The following is an 18,366-nucleotide window of genomic DNA, read 5'->3' as shown; positions in this document are numbered from 1 at the left end:
CAGGCCTGTTAGTTGACATGTTATTTCAGTTTGGAGTTTTGTGATTTCTGTCTTCATATTTTCTTGGGTCTTATTAGTGTTTTGTTCAACTCGATCCATGATTTCTTTGAGTTCTTTGACCATCTTCCATATTGCTTGTCTAATGTCCTTATCTGAGAGGTTGATTAGTTGGTTGGTCATTATCTGGTCATCAGAATTGTCATCTTCATTCTCTATGTCTGATCCTGGCCTGCATTGTTTCCCCAATGTCACACTTGTATTGTGGGCTTTTCTACGTGTTGTGGTGGCTAAATGATATAGGCAGCTACACTCCTCTGGCTCTGCCCTTTCTAGATGGGTCAACTTGCCTCCATGGGAGGAGAGTCCTCCTCGGAGGAAGCCTTACACAGGATCAAATCTTAGGCCCGAGCACACTGCAGAGAAGACAGTCCGGAGAGAAATGCTGGGCTTCAGTGATCCAGCACAGCTCTTAGTGTGATTTTTTTCTTCTTGTTGAGATGGTGTTCTTTCCTTAGAAAGAGTGCACGGCCGCGTATCGAAGTGAAGCAAAGTGCTCTTCTGGAGCCTCTTTTTGGCCCACTCCCAAGAGGTTCACGCGACAGGACAGTAGACAGACACACACATGCAGCACTCACAATTTTTCAGTCAGGCCCCACTGGGCAGGCGTAGTTTCATAGATTTTCCCAGCCTGACAGGGAACCTGGCTTCTGCAAAGTACTGCTTATAGCCGGTTTTCACGTTATGGAGCAGTTCCTTGGCGTTCCGCTTCAGAATGGGCCTCTGGGAGAGCGAGTTTTCTGGAGCCTCTTTTTGGCCCACTCACAAAAGGTTCACGGGACAGGACAGTAGACAGACACACACAGGCAGCACTCACAATTTTTCACAGTCAGGCCCCATTGGGCAGGCGTAGTTTCTATTTTAAACTTTTTTTTGGTTTTTTTTTTTGGGGGGGGGGGGGCGGGGGGGTCACACCCGGCGGTGCTCAGGGGTTACTCCTGGCTGTCTGCTCAGAAATAGCTCCTGGCAGGCACGGGGGACCATATGGGACACCGGGATTCGAACCAACCACCTTTGGTCCTGGATCGGCTGCTTGCAAGGCAAACGCCGCTGTACTATCTCTCCGGGCCCTATTTTAAACTTTTTTTAAAGCTGAAATGCTTTAAATTTTTTTAGCACATTCTTATCTAGTAGAAATTGACCTATTCCTAACTATATAAAGAGACAATTATGTAGGAACACTTACTTTAATTTACTTTTTCTGACATTGCTGATTTTAATGCCTGGCCTATAGAAATGAAAGAATACAATTTTATTAAGTTAACAGAGCCTTGTTTTGATTTTGTTGTTGTTGTTGTTTTCTGGGCCACACCTGGTGATGTTCAGGGGATACTCCTAGCTATGTGTTCAGAAATCGCTCCATATAGAATGCCGAGATTCGAACCACTTTCAGTCCTGGTTCAGCTACATGCAAGGCAAATGCCCTACCACTGTGCTATCCCTTTGGCCCTGTTGTGATATTTTGGATAAATGTTTATTGTTATGTTTTTTCTTTCTTATGGTTTTCCCTGTTTTTAACCTAGAGGCTGTTCCGATAAGTATATTTTTCAGTAATTAATTAATTATATTGGAGCTAATCCAGGCAAAATTTAACTTTGCACCTGCTTCCCACTAAATTCATGTGAGCATTCCTTAGTCTTTGCAAGTATCATGAGCCCAAAACTCAAGAGAGTTGAAGGCAGGTCCTTGGCTCCTTCTGGGTTTTCCAAGCCATGACATCCATCCCTTGATTTGACAGAACTAGGCTTTTTAAAAAGAGTAGTTCTCTGGGAAAAAATCATTTTAATTCTGTGGTCTTAGTCAATAGAACCCTCTTTAGGCTGAATCATTTCCCAAAGGACCACCAAGTCAAGTGCCAATTTAATCTCAACTCTCAAAGGAGAAGTTTACAGTTGTCAGTGGCATGTCCTTCTCAAGATGGAAATAACAGAGAGTTAGCTTTCTGCTGGGCCAGGAAGCATTGATTGCTGGAGAGAGCAAATGCTCTCACAGTCTAATCAATCTCACAGAGCAGATGGATACAGCAATTAGTGCGAAAACAATTTTGCCAAGAATATTAACACTTCTTGAGTTTATCAAGAAGGGGTGAAGTTTCTAGTCAATAATTTTCTAAATTTATAGAATAGTTACTAATGAGCAACAGGGTGCAAGATCTCTGGTCTTGTTATCTTTTGGTAGGCCAATGAAGTAATTAGGAGAATTGAAAAAATCGAGAACAAAAGAAGTAGTGTTTTTAGATTTATAATAGGGGTCAGTTTGCCATGTCATTCCCAGATTTTTTTTGGCTCATAATAAGGATATATCTTAAAGGTGTGCTTCAACTTTAATAATTTCACTTACCAAGAAAAATCAACTTCCTTCTGCATTTCTCCACCCATCTATTTCTATGTTGCTCTTTCTTGCTCCTAGCTCTTTTCTTCTTCCCTTATTGATTGCACTCTCTTTATTCTACACCTCTTCACATTTCTCACATAATTTTGGTAAAATAGGATTTTGTAATGTATCTTGGAAACATAACCAGGTTGCCTAAAGTTATTTTGGTGTGACTTTGTTGAAAATTATTGATATAAGACCCCCATACTTATGATATTAATAGTTGAGTGTTAGAAGTATGACACTGTGACTAATACAGATAAAACAATCAGTGCCACGGCAAAAAATTATAATTACATTTGAAGAACTAAAATGTATTTTTAAAATATATCCACTGGGGTGAGATATAGAACTTCTATGTTTCATTTTAATAAGCAATAATACCACCAAACTAAAGTATTGACCTTATATGTGAATTTACATAATATAGAGTCAGAATAGTACTATTATAAGAACTAATGAAAAGGTTTCTGCCCTCATTATTACTATTCGACTCTGTACTGGACATTCTAGCAAATAAACTGAGAGAAGGCATTTAGATTGGAAATACTAAATGAAACTATGTGTAGATGGCAGAGGACAGAGATATGATTTCTACTGTCTATGTAGAAAATCTGATGGCATTTATGCAAAAGCTACTAGACTATTAAATTTAAGCAAGGTTGCAATATAAAAGATCAACACACACAAATTTAACTGTGTTAGGACTAGCAGTGGTCCTCAAACTATGGCCCACAGGCCACATATTGTATTTGTATCTGTTTTGTTTCTTCATTGCAAAATAAGATATATGCAGTGTGCATAATAATTCATTCATAAGTTTTGTTTTCACTATAGTCGGATCCTCCAATGGTCTGAGGGACAGTGAACTGACCCCTGTTTAAAAAGTTTGAGGACCCCTGGGAGAGATAGCATGGTAGAGCATTTGGTGGGTAGAGCATTTGCCTTGTATGTGGCCTACCCGAGTTCAATCCCCAGAACTCCATATAGTTCTCAAACACTGCCCAAACTGATCCCTGAGGGATCAAAGAGATAGTAGAATGGGTAGGACTCTTGTGTTGCACATGGCCGATCTGAGTTCAATCTTTGGCATCCCATGTGTTCCCCAAGCCTCACCATGAGTGATCCCTGAAGTCATAATCAGGAATAAGCCCTGAAAACAGCTGGGTGTGACCCCCCCAAAAAAAAAAAACAAAAGTAAAAATTGATCTGTGAGACCAGAACTAGGAGTAAGATGAAAGCAATGCTGGGTATGACCCCAAAACAAAAAGAAAACTACTTGTGTTTTCTATATATAGGAACAACTGGAAATAATAAATTTTGTTTTGTTCTTTGGAGGCCACAGTTACAAATCCCCACACCTTAGGGATTACTCCTGGCTCTGCAAGAAGGAGTCATTCTTAAGGTGCTCAGGGGACCATATGGGATACTAGGCATTGTATTCAGGTTGGCTGTGTAGAAGGTAAATGCCCTACTCGCTGTGCTATTGCTCCAGCATCTGGAAATAATTTTTTAAATGTTGTATACAATGGAATCAAAATATGAATCAATTTACAAATAACACATACAACTATTAGGTCTAATCTAGACAGAATTATATTCTTCAGTTGTTAATAGATAAATCTGATATCTACAGGTATTAAAACTAAGCATAGAAAAGTTAAGAATATGGTTGAGAGAAAGAGATTTAAATAAATGTAGATATTTATGTGTTTATGCATTCAAAAACTTGACATTATTAATATTCCACCTCTTTCTCAAATAGTGTATAAATGTTAAGGAATTTCCATCAAAATTAGTGTATTTCTTTTTTTATAAAAACTAATAATCTGAGTCTAAAATTCATAGAGAAATAAAAAGTCCCAAAGTCACCAAAACAACTTTGAAAAAGAATAAAGTTCAAAAGTTTTGATTGCATGCCTTTAAGATTAATTATAAAGCTATTATAATCTAAGCAGTGGATATTCAGGGAAAAAAGTTGATAAAGAGAATCAAAACAAAAGAGAAAGTTCAGAAGCAACATACATGTAAGGTTAACTAATTTGTTTTGTTTTGTTTGAGAACCACACCTAGCTATGCTCATGGTTTTCTTCTTTTTCGTATATGATGCAAAACAAACATCTCACCCACTGTATTATTTGCTCCTGCCCCAAGGTCAAATGACTTTTGACAAATCAAATAAAAAGGCAATTTAGAAGAGAAAAAGTCTCTATATAAATTGTACAAAATGACTGAAAATATATTCTCCCCCACAAATAAAAAAGGAAAAAATAAATTTCAACTTTACTTGATACTTGAATCATGTACAAACTTAATACCAAATGAATCATGGATTTAAATACAAATTCTATAAGTACAAAACTTCTATCAGAAAAGATAAAAGAATATTTCTATGGCCTTGAGTTAGACATATATAATAAATACATACTGAAGGCAAGACCTTTAAAAGAAAAACAATTGTCAAATTGGACCCAAACCAAGAATTTCTTTCTGTTGTTCAAAAGATTCAGACTTCACTGATAGTGAATGAAGAAACAAGTCATGGACTTATATATGTATATCACATATCTAAATAAGTATTTTAATAATAACAAAAAGACTCAATTATTTTTAAATAGGAGCTAGAGCAATAGCTCAACAGGTGGGCATTTGCTTTGCATACAGCCAACATGGGTTCAATCCCTGGCAGCACTCAATGTCCCCTGAACCTGGCAGGCATGAATACCACAGGGTGTATCCCCAAACAAACAAACAATACAACACCCCCAAATGGAATAAAATTACTTTACAAAAGAAAATGTATAAAACACACCAGGAAAAAAAAAAACTATGAAAAGATATTGGGTAAGGAAAATGCAATTCAGAACAGAAAAGCAAAATAGACTCATGACATCACTGCTCATTTGAATGTCTAAAATTAAAAGAATTGACCTTGTCAAATGTTGGCAAGGATGCAAAGCAATGGAAGTCTCATACAGTGTTAATAGGGAAGGAAAACAGTACAATCACTTTCGAGAACAGTTTGTCAGTTTCTTAAAAAGTTAAACCGATCTATAATATTAGGAATTATACTACTCTTAGGAACTTATTCTAGAAAAAAAAAAACGAAAGAATCCTCCATTCAAAAACATGCACACAAATGCTCATATTTATTTTTACAGCCCCCAACTAAAAAAAAAATCCATGAATTCATGAAAAAACAAGTTGCACTATTTCCAAAAAAAAGGTAATATTTCCCAATAATAAATAGAATGAACATAGATGAATTCATAAAATAATTATGGCCAGAGAAGGAAACAAAAAAAGTGAGTATTTCCTAAATTATTTTATTTATATACAACTCTAGGTATTTGCAAACTAATTTGTTCTTGGGGACAGTTATCGATGAGGGTGTGAAGGCTGGGAGGGAAGAATTATTTCAAAAGGAACTAAGGGATCTACTGGTAGGACAATAGTGTTTACTATGCTCCCAGGTAGAGGTGTGTATGACTGTATACACACATATGTACAAATGTATTGTTATCAAAACTTATCAAATGGTATACTTTAAATATGCGCTGATTATTATTATATGTCAATAAAGTTGTTCACAATTTTTCTATGTCACAGTAATATAATACGTTGGATCTGGTGACCTTGTGTTTCAGTGTTCCACATATGCCTATTATTTTGTGTAATATTCATTCAAATTTTGTATTAACTTTGCCATTTATTTATTTATTTATCCTACATTACTATAGTACATAATGAAATTACTGTGTTTGTTATCAGGCCATACAAGGCAATGCTCAGGGCTTCCTCTTGCCTCTGTGCTTGGGTATCATTCCCAGTGGTGCTTTGGAAACCATATACAATGCTGAGGTTTGAATCAGGATCAAACTCTGGCAAGGCCATAACCTTTATACTATCAGTCTATCCTTGTCATGAAAATATTAACAAATTCAGTTTGTAATAATATGGAATATAAAATACATAAAGTCCATTAATGTTGATAGTCTTGCTATATATATATATATATATATATATATATATATATATATATATATATATCAATTCAAAATGCACCAGTAGGATCTCAGTGTTAGTACAACTGGGTAAGGTGTTTGCTTTGAGCGAACCTAATCCCTTCAGTTCCTGTCACCCCCACATGGTCATCCGAACACACCCAGGAGTGATGCCTGAGTGCAGAGCCAGGAGTGAACCCTGAGCACCACCAGTTGTGCCCCCCAAACTAAAATGGACCACTTTTAAAAATTGCCCTTAGTATATGGAACATTATGTGCACAACATTTTCTCTAAATTGTCTGAACTTATTTATTCACTTAACAAGTGATTGAAATAATTCAGTTTGTTCAAGATAATACATTCAGGACCCATCGAAGAGCTCAGTTGCTTAGAGTACTTCCACTGCCAGTAAACATCTGTGTGTTCAATTGGATGCTATTGGGTGTACTGAATTTAATCCTGTTTGAGACTTATAACTGTTTTCTGTGACTCACTAATGCCATAGTTTTGGACTGCATTAATTTATGATACCACATGTAATTTCTGGTAACTAGGTGTGTATGTATGATTACCATAATAAAGGTTGTAACCCCTCACAAGCACCTAAATTACCAAATCCATCCAGCCAGGAAGTGGGACAATTGACAAGTACAGGTGGGAACACAACCATGACTCTGGGGAGAGCACAACAACTGCAATGTGTGTGAATGCCACAACTAAATGCGTAAGTATACATAGACAGGTGTGTGACCAACCCCTTGGTCTTACAACAACAATAATGGGAAGAAAGGGAATCATTTATTTAAAATTATTTTCAAATATTTACACAACAATATTTGAACTGTATCAATATAAATGTTGAGTTTAAGTGATTTTATAGGATTGATTATTACTGTAGTTTAAACATTAAATGAAATGCAGGATATGTTTGATAGAAAATTCAACTGATGTTAAATTATTGGGTAGAAAATTCTATTGGTGCTTGATACGGAATTTCATTCCCAGTGCATTTTTCTTAGCTGCTTCGTTACCTATTTTTAAAATCATTCTGACACATTTACGCTTAAATTATTTGATTTGATTTGATGAAAGGCATTTTAAAGGATAAATTTCACATCCTTCCATGAGCTTTAGTGTTTATTACACAGAATAATTAATTCTAGCCTTAATTAAAAAATAAGCTCACTGGACAGTACTAATTGCTCTATGAATTAAGAGAGTATAGTTTGAAACATAGAAATTACTGAATGCAATAAATATTATGTAATTTCGACTTCTTGCAGCAAGTGCCCTGGCTTGGAGAACTTTATTTTTTCTTCTCCAGTATTTCAACCTAAGATTTCTGTTCTTTCTAATCTAACCTTCGTGGGTAGCCTTAAAATACTCTACCTAGCCATGTTTATCAGACCTATTGTAGTAGAGCCAACTCTTAGTTTCTCTGATTCTCACCTGTTTCTGTCTATTTATTTGTGTATAAGATGTCAAAGGAAAATGAAAAGTAACACCTCAAAATACCACCTTGAAAAATAAAATGCCAACAAATTCTTTTCTGCACCTGAAGCTTTTAATTCTTTAATCCACCATGGAATGTTGCTTAATTACATATTTTATTATGCATAACTGAAAATTATGTACTTTAGTTTCAACAATGATATGAAAGCACGTATTGTTTATAAATAAAGAGAGGCTGGCTTCTATTTTTTTTGTTACAAATATTTGTAGAATTCCCACCAGCTCTTCTTCTAAAATCAGATTTTTAATTCGGAGAGTTCAGAAAATTTAAATTTTGAATATTTTGATAGAACTCAGGGAATTCATTACTTTGCAAAAAGCAAGATGATGTACTGATATCCTATGATAAAAAAAATCAAACATTTTGGATTTGGGAGATAGTACACCTGGAGGTGCTCAGGACTCTGCATTAAGGGATCACATTTGTCCTGACATGGCATGGGGGACCATGCTAGGAATTGAACCCTAGTCCATTTCCTTTAAGGCAAGCACCCTACCCTCTGTGGTGTTTCTCAGCCTCAGGGATATTTTTAGGAAACTTTATTTAAATTTTAATGAGCTTCACAATGTATCACCCAGAAAATATTACTTTGTTGAACCAAAGTCTACATTCTTGTTGGCTCATTATCTATTTTTTACTTTCCATTTGTTAGAAATTTCCTCTACTAGGGTCTGAAGAGCTATAGTATAAGGAGTATAGTATAGTATAATATAGTATATATACTCTATATATGTAGTATATAGTAGTATAGGGACTAAGGCACTACTAGCCTTGCATCAACTGACCCTGGTTCAATTATTAGCACCAAATATAGTCATCTGAGCATTTCTAGGAATGAGCCCTGAGCACAGAACCAGGAGCAATCCCTGAGCATTGCTGGGTGTGCCCCATTCCATAAAATAAAACCATATATCAAAATGGCCTTTTGATGGAGTCATATAACTAAACATTGCTTAGGAGAAATTCTTGGGTCTGTGTTTGGTGTGTGTGTGTGTGTGTGTGTGTGTGTGTGTGTGTGTGTGTGTGTGTGTGTGTGCCCTAAGCGGTACTCTAGAGACCTTGAAGTATAGGGAATAGAGCCCAAGGCTTCAGCATACAGATCAAGGGCTCCAGACCTCTATGCCATCTCCACAGTCCTAACATGCAACTAAACTATTATTAGTTAAGAAGCAGAATTTATTGGATGGGTTGAGATGGGGTGGTGAGTACTGGAATGATAAGCAGGAATTTGAAGGTTAGGGATCAGCTCCTAGGCTCTCAGTGTCCACCATTTGTCCAGAAGCCCATGATTAGAAGGAATACATCATTTGACTTCTAGCCATCTGGGATGAGCTGCTTTTCAGTCATTATGACTTCAAATCCATCCACATTAAATTTGGTAAATCCTTGGGGCCAGAGAGATAACATGGAGGTAAGGAGTTTGCCTTTCATGCAATTCATGGTTCGAATCCTGACATCCCATATGGTCCCCTGTGCCTTCCAGGGGCTATTTCTGAGCATAGAGCCCTGAGCACTGCCGGGTGTGACCCAAAAACCAAAAAAAAAAAAAAAGGTAAAACTGTACTTCTTGGAGATGTGACTCTTTTAGTGTCCAGGAAACTTGAACTTGGCTCTATGCAGTTTCAATCACATCATCCTTGTTCTGTATTTTGGTACAAAGAGACACAATGACTTGGCCAGTGTGAATGATGGTCACTGTGCCCTGTGACTTTCCAAAGGCTTACAAATAGCCATGTGGAGCCTGAGATTGAGAACACTATGAGAGCAGACCTCATTGTCCATTGCATCGAGCTGGTCTCCACGGTCCCTTACAACAACCTATAGAAGCCATAGCCTGGGGATACTACCAAGAAGGCTACCTATTGTTCGCATCCATTGCACACTAGGCTCCACCATGGGGAGATCATGGTTATCTTAATAGTCTGTACTTACAGTATGCCTTTGATTTTGATTTTGTGCCACACTTGGTAGAGCTCAGGAATTACCCTTGGCTCTGTGTTGAGGAATCCCTCCTGGCGGGCTAGGAGGATCATATGGGAGGCTGGACATGGAACCTGGGTTGGCCACGTAAAAGGCAAATGCCCTATCAGTATGCCGTTTCTATTTTAAAGACAAATACTTGTGTTATACGGATATCATCCAAAGATAGCAGACTTTTGGGGGGTAATTATTCCATAATGACACATTTCATCCAGTGATGGATTATTTTTTATATTAACAAGAACATGTTACACTATATTTCTTAAAAGTTTAAATATTTTCCACATTTAAAAGTTTCATGTGCTGTTGGTATTGGTTGTTGCTATTGCTGTATGGTGTTGGGAACCAAATGCAGATTCATACTTGAAGGTAGAATGTTGTGACTGAATCACATATACACCCTGGTCACTGAAAAAGGTTTTCAATGGAAATCCTAAAGTGTAACACAAAGAAAGAAACTTGTAGACAACTTGGGATTGAGAGCAAGAGGGCAACAAAACAGCTGAATAAACCAGTCACTTCATCAGAGTTTTCTCTCACTTCTCTTTGAAGTGGGAACTTCAGGATTTGTCCTAATTTTCCATAGAATAAAAAAGTTCAAGCAGAGAGGTGCATGGCAGTGTCTTAAGAATGGAAGCATTCCATGAATGTTGTTGATATCTTGGTATGACTGAGCTTGGACAAGCATATATTTGCATATTAAAATGGGAAACAAGTGGGATAGTGAAATTTGTCCTTACATTGAGATACTGTCAGATAGGTATGTGCTCAAATTCTCATTTTACACCATATTACCACAGACTATCGAATCAATGCTCCTGTCTCAATGTTTGACCTATCTCACCCTTCTCATCTAGCAGGCACTCTTGGCCCTTTGGTTGGAAAAATCAGAGCAGCAATTGGAGGGAATTTTGGGTGGGAGGAGAAAGAAAAGTAAAGGCTACTCTTTAGAGGATATTCTTTAGAACTTAGAGAAAATCAATTTGAATACCACAAAAAGAAAATATTCAATTAATACTAGCAGTAAAGGAATAATGTTCAACATTAACTTATTAAAATGCTGTATTTGTTGTGTTTTATTGTTTTTTTTTAATGCAAGTAAAACACTGTCTACTGCTGTTTCCTATTAACCACTTTCATGGTGAAGTGATCTACTCAAGGCTTTTAATCACATTATTAGCAGTTGAGACACAGTTGCCAGAAAGTGACTTAAAGCACAACCTTGGTGTAGGGCAAGGAGCCAAGATGGAATTCTTGTGGGATCATTTTAATAAAATTAATTTTAGAAATGCATATAATGCACATAGAGTATTGCAAGAAAGGCTTAAAAATTTTGCTCATGTTCTAAATATTAATTCCAAACTATTTTTATTTCAAACATTTGGTACTGTTAAACAGGTATAAAATACTGGACATACACCTTTCACATTTCTTCAATAAGCGTTCTTTATATTTTATCAAAACTGTGCAGTTTAATAGAGTAAGGTGTATCCTTTGCCATACATGCAAATATTTACTGTTTATTTACATTAAAAGGATTGTTTTGGAACACTGCATCTATGCCCCCTTAAAAAGTAAAAATATTATTTTTTAAGGTAGACTCTAGTATTGGTATCTCCCAATGTTTGATTAGTATTTTGGATCTGTTAGTTTCCACACTATCATGCACATTTCTGATTTGCTTTAAAATACAAATATTAGTTCCATTAGGTGCCTAACAGAGTATATACAATTTAATTGCTCTTTCTGAAAATATCATCAGGCAAGTCAGAATACCTCATTTATTGATACTATTATGGCAATCACACCAATAATGGGGAATAGGGCAGAACTGAATAATGGAATGTAGGGGATTGCCATTTTTACTCAAACTTGAACTAACTGAAAGTATTTTCTAGGCAAGCTATGCTTCAGATAAGCACAATTAACTATTACTACTTGGGAAAAAACACTTCTCATCTCCGAATTCCTTAGAATAAATGTTGATTAACCTTTTATACATATTATGTACAGTTTGTAACCAAGTGCCATACAACTAGGGCACATAAACTAGTTACCTTGGACTTCAAAGGTTGTGTCAACTCTGCATATTATGTGCCAAGGAGATACTATCAACATTGTTTTTTGCAAAATGTGCAAGTATTATATGGCCACAGAGTGTATTACAAATTAGTGCCAAAGTGCTGAGGGAAGAAACCTATGACAGATTCAGATGCACACGATTGAATATTGCCTGTAAGCTACCTGACTCTGCTAAGGTCTTAACAGCTCTAAGTGCTATGTCATGCCTAGCTTTTAAGTCTCTGAAATACTTGGGACACAATGAAGCTTCTTCAAGGAATTTTACCAATCAATGACAACAAGATGGAAGTCTGAGTAATAAAGAAGATGGAGAAGACGATGGCTTGAATGGTGAATTGCCTGGAGAAATCCTTTCCAAAATATGCTATCTTCCCCCAAAACAATTTTCTTTGCTCTATTATGGCCATCACTGTCCACTGACCAGAGGTTTTGTTTTAAAATATATAAATGAAATTTTTTTCTTATGTTAATTTCTTACACCCTAAGAATGTTACTTTGAAGAAAATTACAAGGCTATTGGGAATGGGAAAATAAACCTGCAACCCCAATTTTTTCTTCTAAAGAATTATTAAATTTCATACCTGACGTTGTATGTTAAGTGTTTTACTGGTTAAAAAAGGCTTTTGCTCTCTATTCTAGCCTTTATCCCCAAAGTCAGAGAAAACAAAAAAGGAAGAGTGTTTTTTTTTTTAATTTCATGACATACAAGCTTTTACTTATTTTTAATACATGGAATCTAGTTTCTATTATTAAATTCCCTTTGCTCAAATAATTATCTGAATTTTAATAAGCTTAGTTTTCTTAAATAATTACAGAAAAACATTCAATACTGAGGCTGGAGCACTTGCTTTGCGTGTGGACAACTGGGGTTTGATCCCTGACACCCTACGTGGTCCCCTGAGCCCAGTCAAAGAGTAAACCCTGAGCACAGAGCTAGGAGTCAGCCCTGAGCACCTTGTTTTGTCTTCCTACCCCGCAAGTTTCAATGCAGTTTTAAGTATGTAGCAAACCAGCTGCCTTCAGTGGTGCTTTTAAAAATACTCAGTCTAACTGGATTTCAACCCAGTTTCTTAAGGAAAATTTCAATAAAGAAGCATCCTAGTTGTTTTAAGCATCTTAAAAGAAGCAAAAGAAAAAATATACATATAAAATCTCCAAAGACTCCAACATTGCCTTCAAGCCTTTCTATGACCAGGGAGCACACCACTTTTTGTATGTCGAAGTTTATTGCATTTTACGTTGCACGAATTTTGAAAATTGTGTTTGAATTCCAGGATTTAGTCTTATTTCCTTTCATGCAGTTCCTAAGTTATGACATATACAACCAAATGAGCTCAGAAATACCAACTTCTGCTCCATTCAAAACTTAAAAAAATACACTGCTTAAGAAGTATTTATACAGAGGGTTCAATTCCCCTGGTTTGTATTATTAACGATCATTAAAACTATACATTGGCTTAAAGAAAGGCGTGGCCTTTATCAAAGATATTGTGAGATTAACACAGATGATGCCAGCCTCATCACATAACTGCTAAAGATTGGGCTTACATATTCATTGACAAGTTTTTTGAGGCTATCAGCAAAATTATTAACTGAAAACAGCTTGTCATTTTCACTATTAAACTTAAAAAATAAGCATGTGTCCATGATTCAAATATATAGGTTTCAAGTGATTTTTTTCAATTGTTCTTTGAAAACCAGCAAACTGTCAAGAAAGCACGAATGAGCATGTACCTGAGGGCCATACTTTGAATCTTCTTTATGGATACTTCACATAAGCAGACAAACCCTACCATGTCATACCATACAAACAATTTTAATTGTGTAGTTACAGTCAATAACCACTCCTAATCAGAACATTTCTGCATAAAGAAAATTGTGATACACTTATAAAAACAGCCAGCTGTAACAAAATGGCTGGTGTTTTCATAGCCATGAACTCATAAAAAAAAATACACCTTTATACAGAAATTTTATACAGATGTAGCTTTAAAATTGATTGTAAACCGAAGGAAGACACATTGCAAACATCAATTATTTTCACATTAATTGCATAATTTTCTAAGGTGATCTATTAGTTTTTATTTACCTAAGCTTATTTGCATGATAGTAAAAATTGCATACAACAATAAGAGTGAAGCTTATAGTATGAATTGCTTGGATAACAGAGCACTTCTTATAGGCAACTGTGTAAAGCACATTTTCTCTATTTAAAACTTTTAAGACACTTTGTTTTACTGCCCATCAAAATACATTTATAAATAGAAAAGAATCAGTATGGTAACAAGAGAAGCAATATTACACTTAACGGAAATTTCCAAAAAATTAATTACAACATGAAACTGCAAGATCTACAAATAAATAATGAAGACTACATTGTGTTTCACATTTTCTTTTCATTAAAAAAATCATATTACAATGAGAATGAAAAAAAACAATTACAAGTGAATTTTTATTTCCAAAATAAAAAGAAATTTGAATTACGGCAGTGCCATATAATACAAGGCATTTGTTGGCATATGTCATCTTTAAACTGCATTCCACAGTCTACAGTTCTTCTGTAACATACAATAGAGTAGCAAACTCTATTTTTTTCTTTTTAAAATAAGGGGCGAGTTTCCAAAGATCAGTGTGGAGTGTTACAGAAATCATTAAAAGAAAGGAATTAATAATCACAGAAGTTATAATGCTTGTTTGAGGCTCCATGATAATAATAATATTAATAATAATAATAATAAAAATCACTGGTATCATGCTTCCGGGCTACACACCTTTTGAATGTCCCGTGAACACAAATTTAAATTTTGAATACCAAACAATCCTTGATGCTTCACCTGGGGCTGCCAAGCAGTTTGTAAAAGAGGAAAACCTTTAGTGCAGTCTAGACCATCCTTTCCCAACTTCTCCTGTTTGTGCAAGGTTCTGAAGATTCATTGGCCAAACAATGAACCACCAAGGTTTTCTGAGTGGAATACAAGGTGGACCTTTCTCGTAAATACCAGTGGCACTGTTGAATGTAAAGAATACTTTCATCTTAGTCTTTCAAGTCTGCGGTAATGTCTGTGTTTCCTTCCACAGCAAGCTCTTCCTCCAGTTTGACAGAGAAAAGGGTGTTCACACTCTTCTCCTGGACACTCTCTTCCAAATCCTTCAGCAGCTCTTCCTCCTTGTACTCTGCCACGTCCACCTCCAAGCCTGAGTTGTCCTTCAGTTTGCCATGGTGCTTGAGATAATACCGCTGGTTCTGGAAGAACTTGATAATGGTGTATTTGGGGAGGTCCAGTTGGGCGGACAGAGTCTGGATGGCCTCTTCGTCGGGGTACAGGCCTACGTCTTGGATGAAGCTCTGTAGGATTCCTAGGGCTTCCACGGAGATCTTGGTGCGTGGCCTAGTCTTCTGCCGGTTCTCCTCCTCTGCCTCTGCAGGGGAGGCCACGGTGGGCTGCCTGGGGGGCAGTCGGGGCACTGTTGGCTGCTGTGCCTGCGGCTGAGGGGGTGGTGGCACTGGCTGTGGCTGTGGCTGTGGTGGGGGCTGCTGCAGGGAAAGAACAAGAGGACAGTTAAGAGACCTGAGAGGTGTGTGTTTAGAGAACCCACCCTGGGGACGGGGATGGTGGTGGTGTTGGTCGTGGTGGCAGGTATGTATGTTTGTTTACCACTTGGATTTACCAAAAAATATAGATTATCTTACTTGTAAATCTGGTGGGTTTACGGCCCCATCCAGGGGGTGATACCTGTACTCAATAAAAATGGCAGTTCTGGCAGGCAATGGGGACCCTCCATACTAGGTAGAAGACTTCCAGACTACACGTGTTTCACTCTCAGCCTGGTTTGGATTATTTCTAGTGTGACCGTGAGTCAGACTTATTCACCTGGAGTTGGAGATATAGCTAGTGGGGGTGATTTTAAAACAGGTATCTAGGGTACTCAGGGAAAATTCTCAAGGAAAAAGAGAGCAGCAAGCTGGGAGGGACTCAAAGGGCCTTTGGAGCAAGAAGAGGCCGTGCAGATTTGCTCATCAAGGGCCCCACAGCTTTCCCTAAGACCCCTACCTCAATTTTCATTGGGGCTCAAGGAAGTGCAAACACTCTGAAAGCCTTAAACTTCACCAGAAGGATAAGCATTCAAGGTAAAGAAGACCACAGAACAAATTATGATGTAAATAATTCACAAAGATTTTAAATGAAGACTGCGGAAGTCAAGATTTCAAAGGCTAATTTTAGAGAAGTGAGCTGCAGAGCCCTAGAGAAAGAAATGTGGTTTTTCTTTTGCCTGGTTCCATGGGATGGCCAAAACATGGAGGAGCAAGAATAATGAAGTCTTATTTAAGTTCTAAATATTTGAAAGGGCTCCAAGAGCTCTTCTTCAGTATTACCCCTTAGGAGACCAGAGAATTTCTAAGAGCTTCACGTTTGAGAATTCCTACAAGACACATAATTTCTTACCAAATTGCACTAGACTGACACTGGAGGTTTTTTTCTTACCGAAAAAAAGAGGTTCAATCCACAGCACACCGGCTAGTGAATTGTTTTGTCTATAATGAACTCCTATGTGATTAGGATTTAAATTCAGTGTATACAGACACTTTTTCATAATTAGTATCTGTATATGTACTATAATTTCCATACACAATTACACATAACAAATGTATGACACATGCACACAGTACCTACTATATCCATAATTCTTATCCACGGAACAAATCAACCTGAGTATGCAGCAAAATATTAGATCGTTTATACTGTGTCTGAGCTTTTTCTTTTATCCCCCTAAGAAGCAATTTTATTAAAAACAATTTACATTTTCAAACAAGTACTATTTTTATTATTAACATATATCTTTCTCTTTTTTTGTTTTTGCTAAACAGTAAGTTTTTCAGGCTTCACAATTATTTTAGTGCTTGATATCCTAAGGGACTCTGGTTTTCAATTTGTTTTCTCTTTAATACATACTCAAGATTTTTTTTTCCTAGTGGATGGATAACCCTATTATTGTTTTTAGCTATATTTATATGGATGATTTTTTTTCCCTACAGTAGTACCAAGAAATAATGCAGGTGATTCAACAGAGACTGTTTCAGTTGTCTGGAAGACAATGAATGGCATATCCCTTAAAGGTAAAAGCAAAAGCATTCCATGAATTTAACAGAAATAAGTTACGCAGCTTGAGTTCAATTACAGCACAATCCCCAAGCGACTGAGACCCTAAATAAACCACCTGATTCCAGAGCCAGAATGTTCCTGTCTAAATTCACAGGAGAGTTAACCCAGAGGGTAGATCAAAAAAAATATAAAATAAAAAAAAGACAAACTAAGCACCCTATATTGGTTCACTGGTCTTGGGCCCCCAATATGGTTATTATGTCCTCTATAAACTCAAAATCCTAAGAGAACATCTCTTTCAGCACCCCCTATCTGGTTCCCTCTCTTGCTGGAGCAGACTTGGCCATTCATCTAAGGAGTGATGTTACTCCCTTCCCCAAACTTCCTGTTGTGCTCACTTTGAGCAGCAGACCTGCCTACATCTGGGAGGGGTCTGTGATTGCTAAGGAAGGGGTTGCCACAGGCACAGGGGGAGGATAGATTGGGAGAGATTCTGGAGGAGGATTGAGAGAGAATTCAGCTTGAGAGGTGGCTGGCAGAAACGGAGACATCAGGGCAACTGATGAGAGCTTAAAAGGTTTTAAAGCTTAGGAACCACACGTAGTGTCTAGGGCCTCAAAAAAGCTGATGTCTCCTGAAACCCGACTGCCTGTGGATCATTTCCTCTCAGCTACCCTGAACCCTGAGACCCGCCGACTGGAAGGAAGGGGTTGCAGGCATGTGGCCCAGGCCACCAGAAAAAGGCCTCAACCTCCATCCATCTCACCATCATCCACCACCACCAAGACCTTTATATTTAATATTTAATTCAACAGAGCAACACCAAGAAAGGGCTGGAAAGGAAACACCTAGTGGGTCTAGAGAGAGTTAAGTGGGTAGAGCACTTGCATTCATTGCATGTGGTGACCTGGGTTCAACTCCAGCTCCCCAACTAGTCTCCTGAGCACTACCAGGAGTAATTCCTGAGTGCAGAGCCAGGAGTAATGCCCGAGCATTGCTGAATGTGGCCCCCAAACAAAAACAAATCAATAAAACCTCCAAAATCAAAAAAGAAAATGCTGGGAGACTCTTTCCCCATGGGTGGTGGGAAAGGGGCACTAAAGGAAAGACAGATACCACTCTCTCTTCATCTGTTCTCTAGGAGGGTGTGGGGAAGACAGCTGCACAGGGGCTGAGAAGTCAGACTGAGATTCCATTAGATCTCCCTCTCCTCTTCATTTTGGACAGAATCCAAAGTATAAAACTGTGATTCTA

General features: G+C 37.3%; 1 protein-coding gene and 1 non-coding gene across 3 annotated transcripts in view; both read right to left on the bottom strand.

Annotated features, from left to right (window-relative positions):
• Positions 1-9,738: 9,738 nt before the first annotated feature.
• LOC125998424 (small nucleolar RNA SNORA70) lies at positions 9,739-9,876 on the bottom strand. The gene has a single exon (XR_007491994.1). It is a non-coding gene; the product is annotated as a small nucleolar RNA SNORA70 (small nucleolar RNA).
• Positions 9,877-13,401: 3,525 nt separating this feature from the next.
• Positions 13,402-18,366, bottom strand: part of SATB1 (SATB homeobox 1) — a 1,007,816-nt gene continuing 1,002,851 nt past the window's right edge. For both annotated transcript variants that reach the window (XM_049766136.1, XM_049766137.1), the window contains exon 12: positions 13,402-15,545. In XM_049766136.1, the coding sequence (XP_049622093.1) occupies positions 15,045-15,545 (501 nt within the window). In that variant the 3' untranslated portion in view covers positions 13,402-15,044. The remainder of the gene's footprint in view (positions 15,546-18,366) is intronic.

The sequence above is a fragment of the Suncus etruscus genome, chromosome 20 (genome assembly GCF_024139225.1).
Source record: "Suncus etruscus isolate mSunEtr1 chromosome 20, mSunEtr1.pri.cur, whole genome shotgun sequence".
Taxonomy (NCBI): domain Eukaryota; kingdom Metazoa; phylum Chordata; class Mammalia; order Eulipotyphla; family Soricidae; genus Suncus; species Suncus etruscus.
This window is presented reverse-complemented; position numbering and strand designations above follow the sequence as displayed.